Source organism: Myripristis murdjan, chromosome 8 (genome assembly GCF_902150065.1).
Source record: "Myripristis murdjan chromosome 8, fMyrMur1.1, whole genome shotgun sequence".
In the NCBI taxonomy this organism is placed as follows: domain Eukaryota; kingdom Metazoa; phylum Chordata; class Actinopteri; order Holocentriformes; family Holocentridae; genus Myripristis; species Myripristis murdjan.
This window is the reverse complement of record NC_043987.1, coordinates 1629931-1651920: the sequence shown is the minus strand read 5'-3', so window position 1 is coordinate 1651920 and position 21990 is coordinate 1629931. Positions and strand designations below refer to the sequence as shown.

Sequence of the window (21990 nt, the reverse complement as noted above, 5' to 3'; positions counted from 1 at the left end):
CTCTTCTCTTTCACTCATTTTACTCTGCTATTCCTCTCTGCTGTGGGACTCCTGGAATGAACGTCTGAGGGTGCCTGAGCTCCAACATGGAGGCTGGGTGGCCCGGCGTACCAGTGACTCTGCGGACCCCTCCTCTGTCCACACCCTCCTTGCGGGCCCTCAGCCGGATGGCCTGGTTCTCTCTGATCACAGTGGCCTTGATGGTCTCCAGCACTGTTACTTCCTTCCTTGGGATGTAGGTCCCTGTGGGGCCAAAGGTCGCATGGCATGGTTCATTGCAAAACTCGATAATTCTAACAAGATCAAGACTGTGATTAAAGTAAAACTCACTGATAATCATGAAGTTGCTGACTAAGATTTTAAACCGCTAAACAGTGAATCTGAGGTAATGTTATTTTCCAAACCACTTTGAAACCTAAGCAAATTTACTTGATTTCTCTCTCTGTGTATTTAAAATTTAGTTACAAGACAATTACCAGCAAATTACCAGGAAAGTACCAAAACTAGTAACAAATTATCAGAAAATAACCAGAATATTGGAAAACAATTATTAAAAACTAGAATAAACTTGTCAGAAAATTAGCAAAATAGTTTTTACAAGAAAACTGTGTTTATGATTATTATAATTGTATATTTAAGACTAAATAACACGAAAATTACCCAAACAAATTTGGAAGAAGAAGAAGAAGAAGAAGAAGAAGATGAAGAAGAAGAAGATCATTATCATGATCATGATTGTTATAAGTTACAAGAGAATTTTTACAAAATTACAACAAAACAGATATTAAAATGTATATAAAATATAGAAATAAATAGAAATAAAACAAATTTTGTTCAGAGGGTAAGAAAAAAAAGGTTAAATAGGTGAAGGATATTTTAAACTTTACACCAGTCTGGCCTTCAGTGAGAGAGTTTTATTTTATTATCAGAGGTTTACTGTCCTGTGGTGGTCTGAAAGCGTTTCAGAGGCTTTTTTTTTCACCTTGACAGGATCAAAATCTTGGGGAAAATCACTGAATATATACAAACAAATTCATTTTCACAGAGTTAGGCAATGAGGCGCTTTGGCGACGTTTTACCCGGCCCTTCGAAGAGCCACTCATCTCCTGCCACCCTCTTCACGCCCCCCTCCTCCTCGAAGTCCAGCAGGGCCTGCAGACGCAGAGCGGTGTCTGGGTACACGATCTGCAGAGGCGTCACATCCTGACAGAGGCACACAAGAAATGTGATACATGAATCAAAGGAGGAGCAGCAAAGAGGGCAGGAGGGCACACAGGCTGCTGCTGCCTGGACACGATCACCATCCACTTTTTCTGTCTTGATGTTTATGTACTGGTGACAAGTTTCTGGTCATCGGGATTTTTTTTAACGACTGTTTGCTAGTTTTTTCATAATTTTTCTGTCAATACAGTTGTCCCTCGCTATAACGCGGTTCACCTTTTGCGGACTCGCAGTTTCACGGATTTTTTTTGTTCAATTTTGCATGCATTTTTTTTTTTTTTTTTTTACAGCGCATTGTGTTCTGCATCCTGATTGGCTAAGGGACTGTAGACCATTGTCAATCAATCTCCTCCGTGCCGTGTCTCCTGTACAGTACAGAATGTGTTCAGCTTGCCTAAAGTGTGTAGTGAGGGGTTTTACAGCCTTAAAACATCTAGAATAATTGTAAAAAATAAAGCTGACTATTTCGCGGATTTCGCCTATTGCGGGTTATTTTTAGAACGTAACTCCTGCGATTAACGAGGGACCACTGTGCACCAAAAATGTGAAATCTTTTCTTACCCCATTAATGGCAAAGAAATCCTGATCAGAAGTGTCATCTCATGCAAAATCAAAAGCGTCATTTATATGATAGTGTCCATCTGGCTAGACTTATGCTGGTGCAACATCCTGATTACTATACATTAAAAGACGATAAAAGAAGATAAAATTAACCTCATTTAATATCAAACCTCATTTTGAAGGAACTGAACAGGTCAAGCCCAAGCTAAGGGGCAGGGACGATGACACTGTATCTTTTTAGATAGACAGATAGATATTTGTTGTTGTTTTTTAAATGATAGTTTTACAACTTACAGCTCTACACATTTTAAACTCATTTCTACCTCTCTCTTCAGTTTGAACTTTGAAATACATATGGAGCCACTCAGATGGTTTGAGTGTTGGTGCCATAGCAAAGCCACAAACCTGCTTGATCTCCTCTCCTGGGTAGAGGGGGAACGGGTCCTGGGCCAGGCGGATCTCCAGGTCGGCATGGCGCAGTTTGGCCTGACCAGATTGGTCGAAGAGGACCTGGCCGTTATCGTCCCGGGCTACAGGGTTGGCGATCACACAGTAGTGACGCGGCGGCACCATGGTCATACGAACCGGAGGAAACAGCACTCTGACAAAAGAAAAGGAGGGTTGAAGCAGGATCAGGTCACATAATCTGCACTCGGATAGGCTGAGCACATTTTTACAAAGCCCCAAATTAGTAAATGCACTACAAGAAAACAGAAAATTACCAACAAATTCACAAAAAAGACAAAAGCAAAGAAATTAGCGGAATTCTGTTCAGAGGGTTTGTAGAGTGTTTTGTTAAATCAAAAAGAATCTAATTAAATAAACCTGCCTGTCATAGGTCATCTACCACTGATTTTTTTTGGGGGGGGGATAATTTTCAATTCTGCTACACATCATCAAACTCACACTTTGTTTATATAACAATTTGAACAATTTATGTTTCAGAATGTTAGCTGGGGGGAAGTCCACCTCAGTGGCAGGAGGCTAACAGTTAGCATTTGGAGCATCCAGCCAGTATCCAGCACTCAGTAACAGGAGCTTCATGAACTTTCCAATGAATGTCTGCCTGTACAGCCCATAAAGACCGCTCTTATTCTGAAGTGGCTTTCACACCTTGTCACTGAGTTATGGAGCAAATATCTGGAGTCAAACTTCTTAGACAGAATCTGATCTCAACTACAGGAAAAACATGAACATGGAAAGACATCCTTCCTTGCTCCAAATTTCTGACTGCAGAAGGAAACAGCTGATCCCACATTGCTTTGTTCGATTAATTATGTGTGTGGAAAAAAAATCAAACCAATCCATAATTTAACAATGTAACAACCGGTCTCCTGATTCAGTTGGGAAACGCCCTGAAGACGTGAGGACACATTTCTGCTTCAGCTGTCAAAGGAATATCTCGAGACTTTGAAGCGGTAATTTATTGTGAACGTTTCTGAAATGGATCCCCTTCAAAATGTCCTCTTTCCTGTTTGAAGGAGGCATCTGTATCGACTGACCTCTCATTGTCCTGGCGGATGTAAGTGAGAGGTCCAATCTCCACACGAGCGATGTTGGTGTTCTGGTCCAGCACATGGATGTAGTGGTGGGGCGGGATGCGGATGATTGACGCGCCAATCAGCCCCTCCATCTCCAGCCCTCGGTCTCCTGCCTTCTTGGATGTCATCTAGAAGCCTAGCAGACAGAGAGGACAGACGTCTATATACAAATATATATAATATATATACAAAAAAAGCTAATAACACAAAAGTGATGCTGAATTTAGCAGATAATTACAATCACAGTAAAAAAATTAATATTGCCAATATTGCGTGCCCTGACAACACTCTGATCTATTCTCTCCTCCCAAACTTTTCATCCATGCCTTTGACCTAATGTGGCTATGACTATTTCAACCCCATTTGCTGTAAGCTTTCTTCTGCTGTTATCCTCCTTCTTGTATTGTGCTGCCTTTGTTGTCCAGCTCATTAACAGCTAAATAATGAGACCATATCTCATCCATACTGTCTCAGAAACATATCTAGTAATAATAATAATAATAATAATAATAATAATAATAATGTATCACCTTTTATACAGGGGGTGTACCTCAAAGTGCTTTGCAATAAAGTGAAAAAACAACTGACTAAAACAGGCAATTTCAAACAAGTGCAAATCCTGCACCATAAAACCAAGCAATCAACTGAAAAACAGACGACAGCAGCAGCAAAAACAAATGTCAGTAAGATATATAAAAGATGGAGCTAAAAGACACTGAGATACAGAAACGGTAAAATATGTACAAACAAAGGAAGACAAAAATGTAAAACAAAGGAGGACATAAAAAAATATAAAATATGTAAAAGAAGAGAATAAAACACTGATTCTTGGGAATTTGGATAAAACAGGTTTTAATTTTGAAAAAAAAAAAGTGTGTTAAATTATAAAATCTGAAGGTATATCATTATAGACCAAGGTCTTGGCTGTTCAGCAATGTACCGGTGCAACCTCCTCATTTTGCATTTTTTTTTATACAATAGGATAGAATTTTTCCAGTTATTAGGCTACTTTGTTTTTGTCAACACCGTCACCGTAATGTTTTTTTTTTTTTTTTTTTGAAAAACATATTTTTGTATTAAAGAGACTATTACTTTAATAACTCAACAGCACCAAAGAAACATATTGTAAGCATATTCATTTAAAACCAATATAAGTGCCTCTGACGGTGGTGACACTAATCTGACGGTGGTGACAGTTGCCTCATTAAAACATACATTTCCAAAAGTTATACCACTCAAGTCAATGGCTTCTTGCTTAACAACTTTATTTAACTATTTGGTACAAAAAATAACAATCCTGAGCTCTGTTATAAGCATTTTTCAGACTTCAGTCATCACCGTCACACAGAAAACCTGACGGTGGTGACGTCTGACGGTGGAGACAAAAACCTGCTCTTTCACATGATATACGAGTTGTTCACATTAGCCAGCTTGTTTCCCTCCTGTTGCTACCTGCATCAGACCTCTTCTTAAAAAGTATACATTTATTCCATAATCTAATTTAATATTTTTTATACAAAGTGACAGTGTTGACATGTTATGGTTGTGACAGTAGCAGTGTCCAAAAATATGAAGAAATTTAAGAGAAAACAGCAAACTTCCAGGAGCCTGAGCGGTCTTGAAGCATGCAGTAGAGCTGAAGGTTTGAAAAGGGCTCCTCAGGAATGAAACTGACCTTGTAGTTTTTTTATTATTATTTTTTAAATATATATCTGACGGTGGTGACGAATATGTGGGACACATTTTGAGCAACCACAAAATAGTAAATATTGTTCAAAACTCATCGTTTGTAGTTTTTAATACATATTATGATGTACTCTTTCATGTGGTAAATATATTATTCAATTAAATTATTACTTTTTGTTGTTTTAATCAAGTTGAAATTATTATCTCCTATCCGAAGACAGCTGGTTTTATAGGCCATGGGCCAACATATAATCGTTAAATTAATAAAAATTAAAAATAAACCTATAAAAGAACCTTACAAATTTGAAAAGGACCCCCTGATTATGCCCTTGATTCTTTTTATTCATTAAAACAGAAATAGCATTTTTCTTAGTGGGACATGATTTATCCAAATTCCCAAGAATCAGTGAAAAGAATAAGGAAGTAAGGAATTCCATCATTTGGTGCAAACCATTAACAGCCTGTAAACAAGTAAAAGAAGTTGTTTAAATCAAGCCCAAAGAAGGGAGCCGGTGCAGCTCATCTGCTCTCTCTGTCCTGTTCCAGTTCAAAGTCTGGCAGCAGAGTTGTGAATTAATCAAAGTTCATCAGTGGATTGTTTTGGCAGACCAGTCAAAAGAGCGTTACAGTTTCCCAGTCTGCTTGAAATAAATACACGACCTAGTTTTTTGGCATCTTGTTACCAAGACCATGCCTTAGTAACATTCCTTAAATGAAAGAAAGCTGCTCTGGTCACCTTCTTTATGTGGGATTGAAAATTAACACATATAGAGTAACACCATATACAGCTGTGTGTTGTCCGTGTAGCTATGGAAATGAATCTTATGTACATATAATCATTCTTTCAACAATATCCTGCTGTCTGACAATTTGAACCCTCACCACAAAGGAACCAACTGAACCAATGGCAAGATTACACAATAGAGCTTATAAGATCCATGGCATCCCCCCCCCCCCCCGACTCACCGCTGCACTCTCACATTCTAACGCCCTGAGTTTTCAGGACTATACCAACAATCCAGTTCTACTTTCAGATCCAAAATAGTAATTCTCCATCAGCACTTACTGCTTACTTCCAAGACACGACACAAGACAGGAACGCATCACTACATCAGTTTCACGTGCACTTATTCCAATACTGGCTTACTATGATCAGACTGGAGAGCATGTTTTCATATGAAAATGAGGTCACATGTAAAATTAGACCAATAACCTCTATTTTACAATTCAAGCAGGCCTATAAATGTTATCTGGTGGAAGGACACGCCTGTAACCACTGATTTCAGCTTACATGCCCATTGTACTCAGTCCAGGATCCGCCCTTTCCACTTCATGTTGCTGACCAAATGACACATTTGTCAGTGCTTATTTTTTATGCTTTTAATTGAAGATACTGTTTTTTGCTTCATAAATTCAAACATTAAACAGCTATTTGTATGTGGTTGAATTAGGGAGTATGTCTGTTGCTGGAGTTCTTCACCTTGTGACTGGCCACACCCGCTGCTGTCTGATAAATCAGTGTGAAAAGTTAAGCTGCTCTTCTATGTCTCATAACCAAGTTTTCAACATAATCTCGCGGTGTTATATGAATCCATTTGGAAGTCATACAAATTCATCCAAATTTTGCCATGTGACATGAATCCATTGGAAAGTTGTGTGCCTTCTTGTGATAAGCGATGTCCACTAGAGTGTGGATACCCGACCAGGGCCTACTGGGACCCGACGGGCTGGGCCAGATTCCGACAAATATTTAGAAATTATGTTCGGGTTGGGTTCGTTCACCAATATTTTAGTGAAAAATGATAGAGCTACTGTCTGTTTTGGGCAACGTCCTGTATAGCGTTGAAGTTTACGTGACGACGCTGAAGGTTATTTCCGATGGTAAATGTAACCTTGTGATGGAGGACAAGCAAAGTCTCAGGTTCGGGTCGGGTTCAGAATGCCTGTTGGCTTTGGGTCAGGTGTGGACAAAAATATGTGGCCCGATCCACGCTCTAATGCCCACTGCCACGCCCCCTTTTGACCAATCAGCATGAAAAGATCATTTGCAATTTCTTAGCCCATGTTTAACCTTTCCACAAAGTTTTGTGCAAAACCATACATTAGTGCTGGGCGGTATGACCAAAAATGTATATCACGGTATTTTTCAAAATTATAACGGTTTCACGGTATATCACGGTATTTTCATTTTTCATGCACGACTGGGTGTTAACCACATTTTCTAATTATTTAAAGAAGAATTACTGCAGTAAATTAACTTAGAATGACCCATTTTACTGTCATGAGGAATGAATACTGGACATTAATGTCCAAGGTGTCCACCCTAGTATTAATACAGGTTTACATGGCAACACAAAATGATGCAAAGAGGTGGCACTCATGATTCTAATGAAGTGAAGGAATCAGAATGCATGACCGTTGCAGTCAAAATACACAACCTTTTTATTATGCAAATTTAAGGCCACTTGCATTAATATGCAGACTAATTTGACTGATTTAACAATATGTTAAAATATTATTATTATTTTAAAAATGTGAATTACTTATCAAATAGACCTAACAATTCAGCCACCAATGAATGAGCAGTAGTATTCCTGTAACATAGATTGAAAAAATAAGCTGAAGTGATACCTCTTCTATGAATAGACAAGCTAAGCCAGTGTGCTGCTGTTAGCCAGTGAAAATAGAGCGGAGTGGCAACTCTTCACTGCTGTTACACAATCTATGTCAGTGCGCTGCTGTAGCTGGAGAGTTTCTTTGCCTTTGCCAGACGGATTTTTTGAAGCCGAAGACAAACAGCCGACACAGCTCCTCTTTTTTTTGGTAAAAGTTCTTCAACTTCATTTTCTGAGTCCCCACTGCTTAGTGAGTGCAACTGCAAAAACGGTCCCCCCTCCAACGATGTCGATGTCCCGCGGCCCTACGTTCCGCGTGCTGTTCCAAATGTTACGTGCGCCACACACACACACTGGTATTGGGGTATCTGAAAAATTCATATCATAAAAAAAAATAACACCGGTATTCGGTATGAACCGGTATACCGCCCAGCACTACCATACATACATTTTTAAGCAGATATCCTGCTTACAAACAAACAGACAGAATGAGGCAAAAACATAACCCCCATTCAAGCAATCAGTGCAAGAATATCTGAACATTTGAGGAAAAACATTTTGTCGGATAAGAATGAGTAATCATGTGCCACGGAGGGTCAAGAGTCTGCAGATTTCCATTCAAGTCAGTTTTCATTGATTAACACACATTCAGCCAGAGAGGAACAACCAGCCAATGAAACGGCGTGCCGGGGGCTGACCTGGGCTCAGCTTGACTCCCAGCCCTCCGTGGCACGTGACTGCCCATCCCTGTTGGAGTATGTCACTCAAATTTGGTTGTGATTGTTCCCTCTCTTGGTCAAACGTCAGACACACCCTTCAGGTATGTAAACACACCTACTGCACAAACTAATCTGAGGTTCACACACACAGCACAAAATGATGAATTCACTCAGTCTGTCAGTTTAAGTCAATCACTCACATTCCACAGAATACACTCCACTGTGCCTGTTTCAACAGCAGCTACTGTGGGACAGTCACTGTCTTTAAACAGTGACTCATCGCAGTCACAGGCTTTTAGGAGAACTTTGTGACAATCTGTCAGCTGAAACAAACTGATGACATATTCACAGATTGCTAAACAAAGCAATCGACTGAAAACAAGCATGAAGAAACAATGTTTCTTTGAACTTTTTTTCCATTTAACTGATCACATGAATTGAAAAAATAAATGTGTTAAGTCACACACTATACATTAAACAAATAGTACACCCATTATGGAAAATGTGATATGAAAATGACAGAATAATTGAATAACTGAAGTGATTCGAATGAGATATTTGGATCAGATTCCACCTAGGTTATTACAGGGACAGTTCAACCATCTTGAGAAATGTGATATCTCACTTCCCTCCAGCTGTTGTGTAGGACAGTAGTGGTGCTATCTTGCTCTCATTGTAACTGAGTGCTGGATACTGGCTGGATGCTCCACATGCTAACTGTTAGCCTCCTGCCACTGAACAGTGTACAGCCAGTATCCAGCACTCGAGAGGAACAAAGCACAGAACAGAACAGTAGAGAGGGGAAGTGAAATAATGGCTGTCCCTTAAAGTGTGGTCCCATGTGGAGTGCAAGCCCAGCTATGCACTAACGAAACTGCTGAAATTCTGGATTCAATTACTGAAACCAGGTTTCATACCAACAGACATACAAATTGACTTTAAGGCTCAGACAAGCAGCTGTTACCTGCTACAACTGGTCTACTGGGAGGGTTGTGCCACTTTATCAGGAACACCTAGACAATCTAATCCAATCCAGTCCAACTGCTCTGCCATAACGTTTCCTCTCCTGCTGCCTATAATGCTCAGCTTTTCATGGTTCTACTATTCTGGATAATACACACACACACACACACACACACACACACACACACACACACATATATATATATATATATATACACACACACACACACACACACACACACACACACACACATATATATACACATATATACACACACATATATATATATATATACACATATATATTTATACATACATATATACACACACACACACACACACACACACACACACACACACATGTATATATATATATATATATATACACACACACACACACACACACACACACACACACACACACACACACATATATATATATATATATATATATATATATATATATATATAAATATATATATACACACACACACACACACACACACACACACACACAAAACGACAACACAGAGCGAGAGGGGAAGCCTACATGAGCCACAGGGAAACATCACCTGCATGCAAATGTGGAAGTGTTGGGCCTCTACTGCCTATTGCAGATCATAAAGACTGCTGTCAGGGCAAAGGGCTGACGCACTTTGCCCACTTCCTTGTAGCAGGCCCAGCATCAGTCTCCCACAGTGATCTGCTCCAGCTGGGAGTCCAGCCCTTTCACAGTAGCTCCAGTCAAGATATACTCCATTTTGTGCCTAGCACCCTCAGATGTGTATTCTCTCAATTTGATTTCACTGACCACTTTTTTTTTTAATTGACTATGACATTGTGAAAATTATAATTTTCCACTTGAGTTCTTCTTACTGAAACTGTAGCCTATGCTTTAGGAATATTTCAAATGGCTGATTCGCTAAGGGAAAGAAACAAATGTTTCAGTCGATGCTAACCCCCGATACACTTTGTTTCAATAAAACGGCGCCGAATCTCATTAAAAAATCTGATCAGTTCAATGTTGCCTCGCTTGTCGACTCAATACCAATGCAGACACGTAGTGACTTGTGACATTTTAACAATCCAAAGCAGACGCACTTCAACGCGGCATATGTCTTATACACCAAACAGCTCTTCATTTTAATTAAATCTCAACTTTTATCATTGCCTCCCAGTGTTTGCCAGCGCCCTCCGCTGTTTTTTAAGGGCTGCGCATTGCCGCAATAACAGGAGAACCACTGGTGAAAGTTCAGATTTGATCATAATAAGCGCTGCTTGCTATGTTTGGTGCATGCCGATCTGAAGTCTGCCACCTATCTATTCAAACCTCATGTTCAGACACTTTATAGCAGGCATGCAGCTTTGACAATACGCAGGGCGAGGTTAAACTCTCATATTTTTAATTGAGTATGGCAACCCGTTCTCAACTTTTTAGGCTGAGACATGAGTTGCTTTGGAGCGCCCCTACCTTGTCCTTTTGGGCGCTGGCACTAGTTTACGAGAGGCAGACGGCTCGGTCCCCAGTCAGGCAGTTTGTGACTTCTGATGTGGATGTTTTCACAGTGTTTGGACTGGGTTAGGACCGAGTGGGCGTGTTGCAGTGTTGTGATCCCGGAAGAAACAGTATGCGGTCACGTGGTTTACTGCGCAGTATGTGCTGTGTCAAGCTAAGCGCTTGTAGTTTTTCACCAAAAACTTTATTGCAAGCAAAGGATCAGCAGTACAATATGCCCTTTTCATGTGAAATATTAACAAAGTGTTTAGTGTTTCAGTGCACATATAAAGTAGTAGCATGGGAGCCATGAGCATTAAGTGTGTGTGTGTGTGTGTGTGTGTGTGTGTGTGTGTGTGTGTGTGGATGGATGGGGGGGTCGGTTGGGAGTTCTACCAGGAATTAAGTGAGTCACTGCTCCTGGCATAGGCCTGCTATGTCATCGATAATACTATCACAAAGCTGCAGCTGAACCCAAATGCAGACACACAATGAGAGCTGTTTAAAATGAAACACAAGGATTTGATTTTATTGTGGGGAACAGACAGGGCAGGTGAGGAAATGGCAGGCTGGGCTGACATGGTGTGGGAGGAGATTAAATTGACTTGCTGGGCCAACATACTGTCCTAATGTGCCTCTAAATGGTTGCCTTCATTGGGTAGGCTGGTTAAGTAAAGAGTTAGGGTTGGGTTAGCCAATCACAGGCAGAATAGGGGCGGGTCTTCACAGTCAACATACTGTTGCTGTGCCTCAATTCAGGGGCTGCAGCCTTCCCAGGACCCAGCCTTTGTGGTCCATGAAGGCTGGACCAAGCGGTCTCTGAAATGGGACAGTCTGGTCTACAGGGGACTTCCTGTTTACATCACCAGCGGTTCCCATTCTGCCCTCTGCCTCCACTGGATCTATGAGTGTTATATGTTGTGTTTTTGTATTTTGTCTTGTTTTTGTCATCTTTTTTCTCCTAAATTTGTGAGTCTTTTTCTCAAAAATTTACCTTGAAAGTTTTTTCCTCAGAATATTGCCCCATCTCCCCGGCTCCTTTTTTGTATACTGTTGTATTTATTTATTTATTGTAGGTGAGTACCATGGTGGAGTAGCACTCTTAATCTCGTTGTATAGTAATGTACAATGACAATAAGGCGTTCAGTTGAATTCAGTTTTTTCCCCTACAGTGACTAACAGTCACCCAAAAGCTTTTGATCAAATAACTGTTACAATTGGCCGTATAGTTCAATGTTTCTTGCATTATCCAATGTATTACATAGTTCAGGGCAGCTTGGCTGCAAAGCAGAGGATAGACACAGCAGGAGCCAGATGTACTTTCTCTATCTTGTTAGTTAGGTCTGTTGCATCAGATACACGCCCAGTCAACATTCACACACATAGCATCACACATTCCAGAAACAAGGCATGGACAGTGGTTGGCCTGTCCATGTCCGGGTAACTGGCCAATTATTCTCGGTTGCGTTTAAGTCCAACCTATGTACGGGGCAGGCCCAGCCCAAGAACATCATTTCCTGATATCGGGGCTCATTCTGACTGAGATCCTGCGGGAGCTCTGTCACACTGAGACCAGCGCTGCTTTGCTTATATGTGACCATAATAAATATTGCATCAGAAAATTGAAGACTGACTCCGGTCTGTTCTTGGGCTTTCAACAAAAGAATCGGGAGCTAACATAACAATGTGAACTTGGGCTAGGCTAACTCCTGTGCTAAATGTTGGCACAGTATAGCAGGATAGTTGGTACAGTATGGCTCAAGCTGGCTTTCCAACTTCAAGTCCAACTTCAGCTCCTCATTCTCCACCAAAAATCTCTAGTTTTGCATGAGTTGCCTTTTTAACTCAATAATAGCACTATGTTTCGTCACAGGCAGGTCAGCACATGGATCTCTCAGACATGCCACAACAAACAGCTGGGTTTCAAATATGTTTTATTACAAGTTTCAGGAACAAAACATAGTTACACGTGAATGTTGGAGGCAACTGGGCGTCCGCAGGGCTCAGTGGTGTCTGCTGGGGGATCTGTGACGAGAAATCAGTTGGAGTTCTAGCATGTGCAGAGAGCAGTTTCAATAAAGCCTTGAATGTATTCCTATAGCTTTACTCTAATGTTTTGTCTCACAGGACAACAGTCCCATTTTAGTTCCTCCCAGCTCTACACGAACTGGGGTGTGGATTGGGACGCATATTTGTATCCAAAGCCAGCCTAAGCCCAGGAGCCATGTGACCGAGCCTGACCCAAACTCCACAGACATTCTTTTTTGTGTCCGAACTAGAGTGGATACCCAACCCCAGCCTGAGATTTTGCTCGTTCTCCATCACCAGGTTACATTTACCACCTGAAATAGCCTACATGTTGCCTTCAGTGTCGTCACGCAAACTCCAGCACTGTACAGGAAGTTGCCCAGAACAGCTCCATCATTTTTATTTATGTTACACTAGAGTTTCACTAAAGTAAAGCCGCCGTGACTGAACCCAAACATAATTTCTAAATTTATGTCTGAAACCCTGTCCGAAAAATTTTTAAACAGAGAAAAGAAAAGAAAGAAAGAGGAAAGAAACAACAACAACATTACCAAAAATATTGAAATTTTTGTTGCCGTAAAGTTACCATAAAATTACCACATAAATTAAACTACAATAATTAAATAAAAAACATCCATAAAATTGAATCACAAAAAATCTAGAAACAATCAAGAAACTAGAATTGCAAGAAAATTAAAAATAAAAAAATTACAAGAAAACCTCTTGCAAATCAGAAAAAAAGTCGACAAAAATAATTAAGTAATTAGCATAAACAAACAAACAAAAAATAAATATTAAATAATTATCTTTAAAAACATGGTGAAAATGTTCAAAAAATTTACAGAAAACTTACCATAAAATTACCACACAAGAGTATTAACATTAATAACATTACCACAAAAATGCTGAAATTTCTCTTTTGAAAAAATTATCATAAAATTACCAAATAAAATAAAACAAAATAACTAAATAAAAAACATTGTCAATTTTGTTAAAAGAGTGAAATAAAACCTTAATAACATAAAAAAAAAACTTGTTAAAAACCTACAAGACAACTATATTTTGAATCGTTATTTTGTATATTTAAATATAATTACAAGGAAATTAGCATAAAATTACCACAAAAGTGTAACGGCCACAAAGGCCGGCGGGTCCCGGCAGGCTCAGGTTGGGTGTCCACAGTGTCCCACTAACACAGTGTCAGCCCCTCGCCCCATCAGCCGTGTCCCGCTGTGTCCCTGGCAGCTGCCACAGCCTCTCCCTGCTCACTGAGCTCTGAGCCGCCTCACTTCTGCATTAACCGCTCAGTCAGAGCTGCTGTTTGGCCTTCACTGCCATGTCTCCCTTCTTCTTTCTGTTGGACATCAAAGCAGGAGAGACACTCGTCCCTCCACTCCACTCTGCTGGTCAAAGATCCAACCTGCCCAAGTCACTTAGCAGTTCCCTCCTTAATGTTTTTGGCAGCTGTCACTGCAGCAGACTGTTGCAGTGTGTCAGCCATCGTGTCTGCATTCATACTGCTGCTCTGTCCTCTGTTGCTCAGTGTTTGTGTGTCTCTTCCTCCAGCTGCTGGGACACGGGTTGGCTGTCCGGGGGTGGACGGCCATCTGACTCCTCTGTGGGCATCGGTGGGCTTTTTCTGGTGAAAAGGCGGAGGGCTCCTCTGCAGATGAGGCCAAACCAGTAGAACTGCAGAGCCATGAGCAGAGCCGCTCCCATGTTGCACTGCCATGGGGCCACCAGGGGTACCATGTACACTGGGATGGAGGCATACCTAGAACACAAGCCAGAGGGCGCTATTGTTAAAGCCAGCAGCTAGCTATTCTGTCAGCTTCTCGGATGGTGCAACTTTAAACTCCATGCAAACTCATGGCTGTGTGATGGTACGAAACCCAGGACTCTGCAGGCAGGGCTTTGATTTCACTCTCCTGACAAAACTGACCATGCTTTTTATTTAATTACTTTATTTTATTTCATTTGGTAATTTTATGGTAATTTTACACACAAAAAAAATCAGTATTTGGAAGTAATGTTATTGTTTTTTCTTTCTTTTCTTTTCTTTTCTTTTCTCTTTTTTAACTTTTTGTAGTAATTTTATGGTAATTTACATATATTTATATGTAAATACACAATCATAATAATTCTAAATATAGTTTTCTTGCAATTTCTTCACATTTTTTTGTAAATGTATTATTTATTTATTTATGCATTGCCAATTTCTTTTGTGATTTGCTGATAATTTTCTTATAATGTAATGTAATAGATCTATCTATCTATCTATCTATCTATCTATGCTAATTACCTGATGATTTTCTTGAAAGTTTTTTGTCTAATTAACAAGTAATTTTCTTGTTTTTTTTTTATTTGTAATTTTTCATTTTCTTTCTTGATCTTGTTCAGGTCATTCCTTGTTAATTTGCTCATAACCTTTACCCCATGTTTTAGGGAGAAATCAAGTCAATTTGCTAAGGCTCCAAATGATTAATGCTGCTTTGCTTACCAGCAAACCCCATAAAATGCTCCTCTAGATATTTTCTGAATTATTTATTGCTACGGTTGAATTTGAAATAGATGTAATTACACCAGCAGTTTTACAGTTTTAACTTGTAGTTTTGGTTCACCTGTTATTTCCCCAATCATCTGCTATCAAACTACAGTGTGCTCAAGTTCTGCCTTCTAAACTATTTCTATTCATTTCTTTTAGCAGATCAACATAATATGGTCAAACAGTGAGAAAACTACAACTTCCAGTCAGCAGTCATAATAAGGTCAGTAACCACTGATATTAACACCTGTCAAATTTTAGAATCGCAGCACTTTAAGTTTTTCCTTAAAGGGATAGTTCACCTATTTTGAAAAATGTGATATAATTGCACTTCCCTTCAGAAAATTGTCCCGCCACAAATACAAAGATTCCTGAATGCCAACAAGATCCATGATCTGCTTCAATCAGGGTTCAAAGCCCTCCACAGCACTGACACATGAGATCTACTAGATCCTAGTGCCGCCTTCAATCCTGTGAATCATGACATCCAAACTTCTCGTCAGTTCTCTGCTTCCATGACATGGAAAAAGTTCTTCATGCGTTCATCACGACCGGACTACTGCAACTCCCTTTACTTTGGCCTTCCTCAGTCTTCACTATCTCGCCTGCAGTCAGTTCAGAATGCAGCTGCAAGGATGCTGACTGGTATTAAAAAGTGCAAGCCCATCAGCCCAGTCCTACCCTCTCCTTATTGGCTTCCTGTCCATTTTAGGATCCAGTTTAAAATCTTATTGATTACATTCAAGGCTCTTAATGGTCATAGACCTTATTCACTGGCTCTCCAGCTCCTAGGTCTCTTAGATCTGACAACAAATCTCTCTTGTATGTCCCTCGGTCATGACTCAATAACACCAGCTGACAGAGCCTTTGCAGTAGCTGCACCACGAACGTGGAACTAGTTGCTGCTAGACATTAGTTGTGCTTCCCCCATCTCTGTCTTTAAATAGGCTAAAGACACATATTTATCAATGCACAAATTATGCTTTGTCTTCCATGGCATGCAGGAGGATTCGGATCAGATTAACTGTCTGTTTCCACTATCAGCTGTCACTCACCTCACAGATCACATAAGGCAGGGATTATCACTAGCCCTCGCTAAGCAGACTAGTCTTTTGTCTTAAAGCTTGTCAGCAACCAGAGGGATAAAGTGGCCAACAATAAGTGCACTGAAAGCTCACTGAATTAATCAAGTGATAAAAGCATGTAGAACATTTGACACTGATGACAAGAATAACAGCTGAAATCTCTGCACTTTCATGATTATAGCAGTTTATCTCATGAGCAAAGGCAAGATTAGTGTTTTCTACCACTAATCCTGAATTCAGTCAAGGTTATTCCAATTTATAGCAGGAGGCTAACAGTTAGCATGTGGAGCATCCAGCCAGTATCCAGCACTCAGTAACAATGAGAGGAAGATAGCACCACTACTGTCCTACACAACAGCTGGGGGATAACATCAAATTATTCAAATAGGGTGAACAATCCCTTGAGGACATTAACACTGTTAAATTAAATCTTACACCAAATTCGGGTGTGGGCCTTGGAAATAAGCTGGCCAGTGACACACAGGGAGACGGATACAGAGACAGGAGGACAAATGATGTGCATCAGAAAGCCAGTGGACAAACCTGCCGTAGGCGTAGTAGAGGTAAGGGAACAGCAGCACACGACAGCTGAAGAAAGTGAGCAGCATGAGAGCTCCGTTCACTTTGTGCAGAAGAGTGTGCTGTTTGTCGAACTGATGGGACGAAACCACAAACAGAAAGAGGGAGCGAGGGAATCAAGTTCGGAGAGAGGAAAGACAGAGAGGGGAAAGGTGAAATAAACACGAAACAAGCAGCGCAAGCCATGTTATCTCACACTTCAAACTCCTCAAGTCAGTTTTAAAACACAATTAATACTGTAGTAGAGGAGAGGCGTGTGATAGATCATGCAAACTCTTTTTTTTTTTTTTTTTCGGCTCCCGGCTCACAGTTTCTGTGCTGATGTTGATGCCTTGCCTGACTTGTTGCACCTATCACATTACTATTCCAGCAGCACACTGGAACTCAGTGAGCTCTTTAGAACGAGACGTTCCTTCACTAATGTAATGTAAAGGCAGACTGCATGGCTAGCTGCTGGAGGTTATACACCTGTGGCAATGGGACTGAATGAAACACCTGAAGTCAGTGATTAAGAGCTGTGGCCCAATACTTTTGTCCATATAGTGTATTTATACAAGATGTGACATAACTCCACTATTAAAGAGGTGCGTGCACAGAAGTAATCAGGAAACATGGACACACTCACCTATATGCAGATACTTGGTGGACTGAATGGTTGCTCACCTGAATTAGGACTTTCCCCAAGCAGACAGACGGTGTGCTGAGCTCAGCCAGAAACAAGACGCCCTGGAAGTAATCGCCCTTCCCCTGCCTCCAGAACTGACACACACACACACACACACACACACACACACACACACGAGGGGGAGGGAGAACACAGAGAACACAAATGATGCATTTTGATAGATTTCATAGTAACTGTAAGGGAGCAGAGAAGAGGCATGATTCCTAAATGCTTGATGTTAGAGCAACATTGCTTTGTTTGCAATGAAATTTTACACACAATATATTTCAGCTGCCTGCATCATCACTGAGTCGCAGTATTTTGATACCTGCAACTGTCTGGCCACGACACACACAAAAACGTTGATAGTGAAGACTTGCAAACAGGAAGTGGAACATATTTCCGTAAATGTTTGAGAGGTCAAACTCCATATAGCGTATCAACTCTATGTCTAGGGTTGTGTCTTTAGTCAGGACAATTAAAGTTTCAAGTAAAATCCTTGGTGCATGCTTTATTCACTCATTCACGCCCCATCTCTATCGCATCCACGGATCCTTAGTTTTCCCCATAGTTACCACGGAGGCAGGAAAGCAAAAAGCCACCATGAAGACATGATGCAGCACCATGAGCAGCTCGCGGCGCAGGTAGCCTCCCACAGCAGCGCCCATCGACCTGTGGCCGGCCTCCTCGTGCCCTTTGACCTGCAGCTTGTGCCAGTAGCACAGGAACATGGCATAAATGTCGAAAGCAAAGTAAGGTGTGGCAAAGAGAATGTAGTTGTTGGTCAGCCAGTGCCTGAGGAGCAGAGACAGGGAGAGGAAGGCCAAGTGAGTCACAGGAGAGAGACGCTTTCTTTTTTTGCTCGTGTTGCCTGGCTGATAATCGCCCTTTATTAAAAATCAGTCAGCGCTGTCCACTTGTGATATAATAAATATGACGCAGTTTACCTGTTTACAGATTTGTCACAGAATATATCAGTACTACAATGGTTGTCTAGGGGAAGATCTTAAACTTAAGTGATTCTAATGAGACATTCGGATCAGATTCCATCAAGGTTAGGAGGGAAGTTCAGCTCAGTGGCAGGAGGCTAACAGTTAGCATGTGGAGCATCCAGCCAGTATCCAGCACTCAGTAACAATGAGAGGAAGAGAGCACCACTACTGTCCTATAGAACAGCTGGAGGGAAGTGAGATATCATATTTCTCAAGATGGTTGAACTGTCCCTGTAATAACCTCGGTGGAATCTGATCCAAATATCTCATTCGAATCACTTCAGTTATTCAATTATTCTGTCATTTGGAGTTTCCCTGCCAGCCCCGTCTCCCCCACTGCATTGGACTGGACGAGGGGCTGAATCTCAGTTGGGGGCAGTTTGAGCTGCTTGAGTTCACATAGTCAACAAAAGTCCACCCACTCTGCAAAGTCACCTGCCCCAGCTTTAAAGAACCATTTCTTCAATGACTCTTTAAAGAATCCCTTAACCCATCGAAAAGTTCTTTGAGGGGTGAATTTGAACCAAAACCCAAAACAAACCAAAAAAACTCTCCAAAGAACCTTTTTCAGAACAGTTCTTGGCTGGGCCAGTTCAATGAAGGTACTTTTCTTTTCTTTTCTTTTCTTTTTCCAAATAGAGAACAATCCACTGAACAAAGTGCTTCTTCAGCAGTTGATGGTTTTTCATGGAACCACAGACTTTTAACCCTTTATAGGGCACTCATTGAAATACTTTGAAATTCAAAAAAACAACCCTAGACTGCTATTAGAGAACATGACAGGACTTTATTACTTTTATAAATTTTTTCAAAAAATTTCATTTTCCTATAGAAAATCAAAGCCAGTGAGATTGGTCAAATGCCACAATCATGTGACCTGGGATGTAGAGCGATCTTTGCTGATTGGCTGGGTGAAGACCAAATGATTATTGAACTAACTGAGACAGGGGATGAGCGTGATATGTAAAATTTTTGAAATTACCAAAAATAGTCACTTGCCCTATAAAGGGTTAAGGAACCATTTTATAACCATTATTTTTCTGTGTGAGTGTGTGAGAACTAACAAACCCATGCTGACACTCCCAAAATATAGCAACCATAAATTCCACATGTGCAGGTGGACCCAAACGCAGGAGCAAAGAGTTGGTAGGCACAGGAACTGCAGTAACACACTATTTATTACCAAACTCAGGTTACTGGCAGGCTAGAAGCACAAAGAGCAAAACTCAGGGAACAGGAACAGTCAAACACTAATGGAAAGTGGCAAATGAATTGGAAAAAAAAAAAAAACTGAACTGAGAGCAAGACACCTGGAGAAGAGGAGGGACACGAGACAGAGGACTGGTTATCCAGGAAGACAGTGAGGGTGTGGCAGGCAAAGCAGACCAAGCCAGAGCAGCTGGGGAGGAGCAAACAAGGAGCTGACTGGCTAGGAAAGCACAGGAGGCGGGACCAGCAAACGGGGGGACAAGACACAGGTGAAAACCCTCAGGTGAGACACAGCAGGGCAAAGCAGCACGTGGACATGAGGGACACACAGAGCAGGGACGGAACTCAAAACAACCAAGTCCACAACCACTGAGTCCAGGGGAAACACACGACACCAAGAAGTTCAGCAAAAGTCCAGACATGCAGCACGGTGACAGATGAGCTGTGTGATTATCAGCGGCACCAGCAGTCGGTGTGATGGGAGCTGCTTCAGAGGCACGAGCACACCTCTGAGCACTCTGTTCTCTCAGGACACGGAATATCAGCCCAACATATCACCAGCTATCCAACCTGATACTGGTCCAACCTGTGAACTGAGCCCATTAGGCCGGCTGACACCTGTGAAACCCTGCTGTAGGGTTAAAGTGCCACCTACCCAGGGTTCCTTGCTGTACGAGAACCAAGGCTGCGGTGTTATTTGGTAACCAAATAGGGCTCAGAACAACAAGACCCACTTTGACTGGGAAATGTGGGAGTCGAGGAAGCCCTCCCGTCGTGCTGTCTCATATTCCATCCACTCAATCACTGCCCATCCTCCGCCGGGCGGCAGATTAGTGATGAGTGTGAGCGTCTTAGTGGCACCAAAATAGCACTGCTGCCGCTGCTGCTGCTGGCCTGGCTGGAGAAAGACTAATTAGGCTGAAATTGTAATTAGATTACATGAGGGACACGAGAGAAATCACTCTTTGGTGTACAGGCATGTTCACATGTTCATGCATGCACCAGACTTTGGGTTAGGGTTAGGGTTAGAGCAAGGGTTGGTTGGGGTTAGGGTTAGGGTTAGGGTTAGGTTAGGGTTAGGGTTAGGGTTAGGTTAGGTTAGGGTTAGGGTTAGGTTGGGGTTAGGGTTAGGGTTAGAGCAAGGGTTAGGGTTAGGGTTAGGGTTTGAGCAAGGGTTAGGTTGGGGTTAGGGTTAGGGTTAGGTTAGGTTTAGGGTTAGGGTTAGAGCAAGGGTTGGTTGGGGTTAGGGTTAGGGTTAGGTTAGGGTTAGGGTTAGGGTTAGGGTTTGAGCAATTTGGGGTTTTCTGAGTGATGACACCGATCGTTTTAGAAGCTGGCAAGCCAAAAAGATGATATTTTGCGCTGATATTTGACATCTCTCAGTCTTGTCAGCATCTGAAGCAGCACTGAAATCATCATGAGACACGAAAACGCAATCGAGCCGGGACGATAAGAACAGGAATAGAACATTTACAGCCAAGCACTGCCATGCTTGTGTGGACACCCATCAAAATGTCACTGCAAGTTAAGGGCTTCCCATAGACAACCACTATCACTGCCATATATAGGCAACGAATACATGTGAACAACTCAAGAAGTATACAAAGCATGTAGACACACACACACACACACACACACATACAGGTTTGTACTCACTTGTCTTCCATGATGTCCTTGCAAGAAGAGATGATAATACATCCTGCTGTAGAGGCCATGACAGCTTGAATGGATGACACCAGGCTGATATGAAAGGACAGCAGCATGTGGTCAACAAGTGCTTTTTTTTCTCTCCGCTTTCAGTCACTGGACAAGCCACCCAGCTCCAGTGTTTATGCAGAACGCAAGTGTGAGTGTGTGTGTGTGTTCTTACCGAGCAGAAACAATGTCTGCGTCGCCTTCGGTCCATCTCAACATGCGCTGCAGACTCTGCTTAGACAGGAGGAAGAGGCCGGGGAAGAAGACGGAGCCAGCAGCCATGAGGGCCAACATGCTTCCTGTGTTTGTGTGTGTGTGTGTGTGTGTGTGTGTGTGTAGGCCTGTGATGTGCTGAAATCTTTCAACAAGGACAGGTTGCCACTGAGCCAAAG

The 21990-nt window shown here is 41.5% G+C and overlaps 2 protein-coding genes and 2 long non-coding RNA genes across 5 annotated transcripts in view; 1 reads left to right on the top strand and 3 right to left on the bottom strand.

Moving 5' to 3' along the window:
- The window catches only part of mvp (major vault protein), a 32818-nt gene extending 21875 nt beyond the window's left edge, over window positions 1–10943 (bottom strand). The window contains exons 1-5 of the mRNA XM_030057647.1: window positions 10778–10943; window positions 3285–3459; window positions 2188–2383; window positions 1080–1203; window positions 112–243 (exon numbers count right to left, since the gene is read on the bottom strand). Coding sequence (XP_029913507.1) covers window positions 112–243; window positions 1080–1203; window positions 2188–2383; window positions 3285–3451 — 619 coding nt within the window. The 5' untranslated portion in view covers window positions 3452–3459; window positions 10778–10943. The remainder of the gene's footprint in view (window positions 1–111; window positions 244–1079; window positions 1204–2187; window positions 2384–3284; window positions 3460–10777) is intronic.
- Window positions 8978–15853, top strand: LOC115363436 (uncharacterized). The gene is made up of 3 exons (XR_003928588.1): window positions 8978–8996; window positions 12675–12678; window positions 15497–15853. It is a non-coding gene; the product is annotated as an uncharacterized LOC115363436 (long non-coding RNA).
- Window positions 11303–12574, bottom strand: LOC115363435 (uncharacterized). The gene is made up of 2 exons (XR_003928587.1): window positions 12494–12574; window positions 11303–11851 (listed from the first exon to the last, which is right to left on the bottom strand). It is a non-coding gene; the product is annotated as an uncharacterized LOC115363435 (long non-coding RNA).
- tlcd3ba (TLC domain containing 3Ba) lies at window positions 13817–21990 on the bottom strand. 2 transcript variants are annotated; one of them, XM_030057648.1, is made up of 6 exons: window positions 21774–21990; window positions 21560–21643; window positions 18278–18497; window positions 17702–17797; window positions 17003–17112; window positions 13817–14603 (listed from the first exon to the last, which is right to left on the bottom strand). In XM_030057648.1, the coding sequence occupies exons 1-6, from the start codon at window positions 21890–21892 to the stop codon at window positions 14369–14371; spliced, it is 864 nt and encodes a 287-aa protein (XP_029913508.1). In that variant the 5' UTR covers window positions 21893–21990; the 3' UTR covers window positions 13817–14368. The 2 variants fall into 2 exon arrangements, with proteins under 2 accessions (XP_029913508.1, XP_029913509.1); XM_030057649.1 differs by having other exon boundaries at window positions 18278–18409; window positions 21774–21926.

Coding starts and splice junctions, on each gene's coding strand:
- tlcd3ba (XM_030057648.1), bottom strand. CDS start 21,892: ATGTTGGCCCTCATGGCTGCTGGCTCCGTCTTCTTCCCCGGCCTCTTC. Junction 21,644..21,773: donor GCAGACATTGTTTCTGCTCG/GTAAGAACACAC, acceptor CTTTCATATCAG/CCTGGTGTCATCCATTCAAG. Junction 14,604..17,002: donor CTCTACTACGCCTACGGCAG/GTTTGTCCACTG, acceptor CTTGTGTTCTAG/GTATGCCTCCATCCCAGTGT.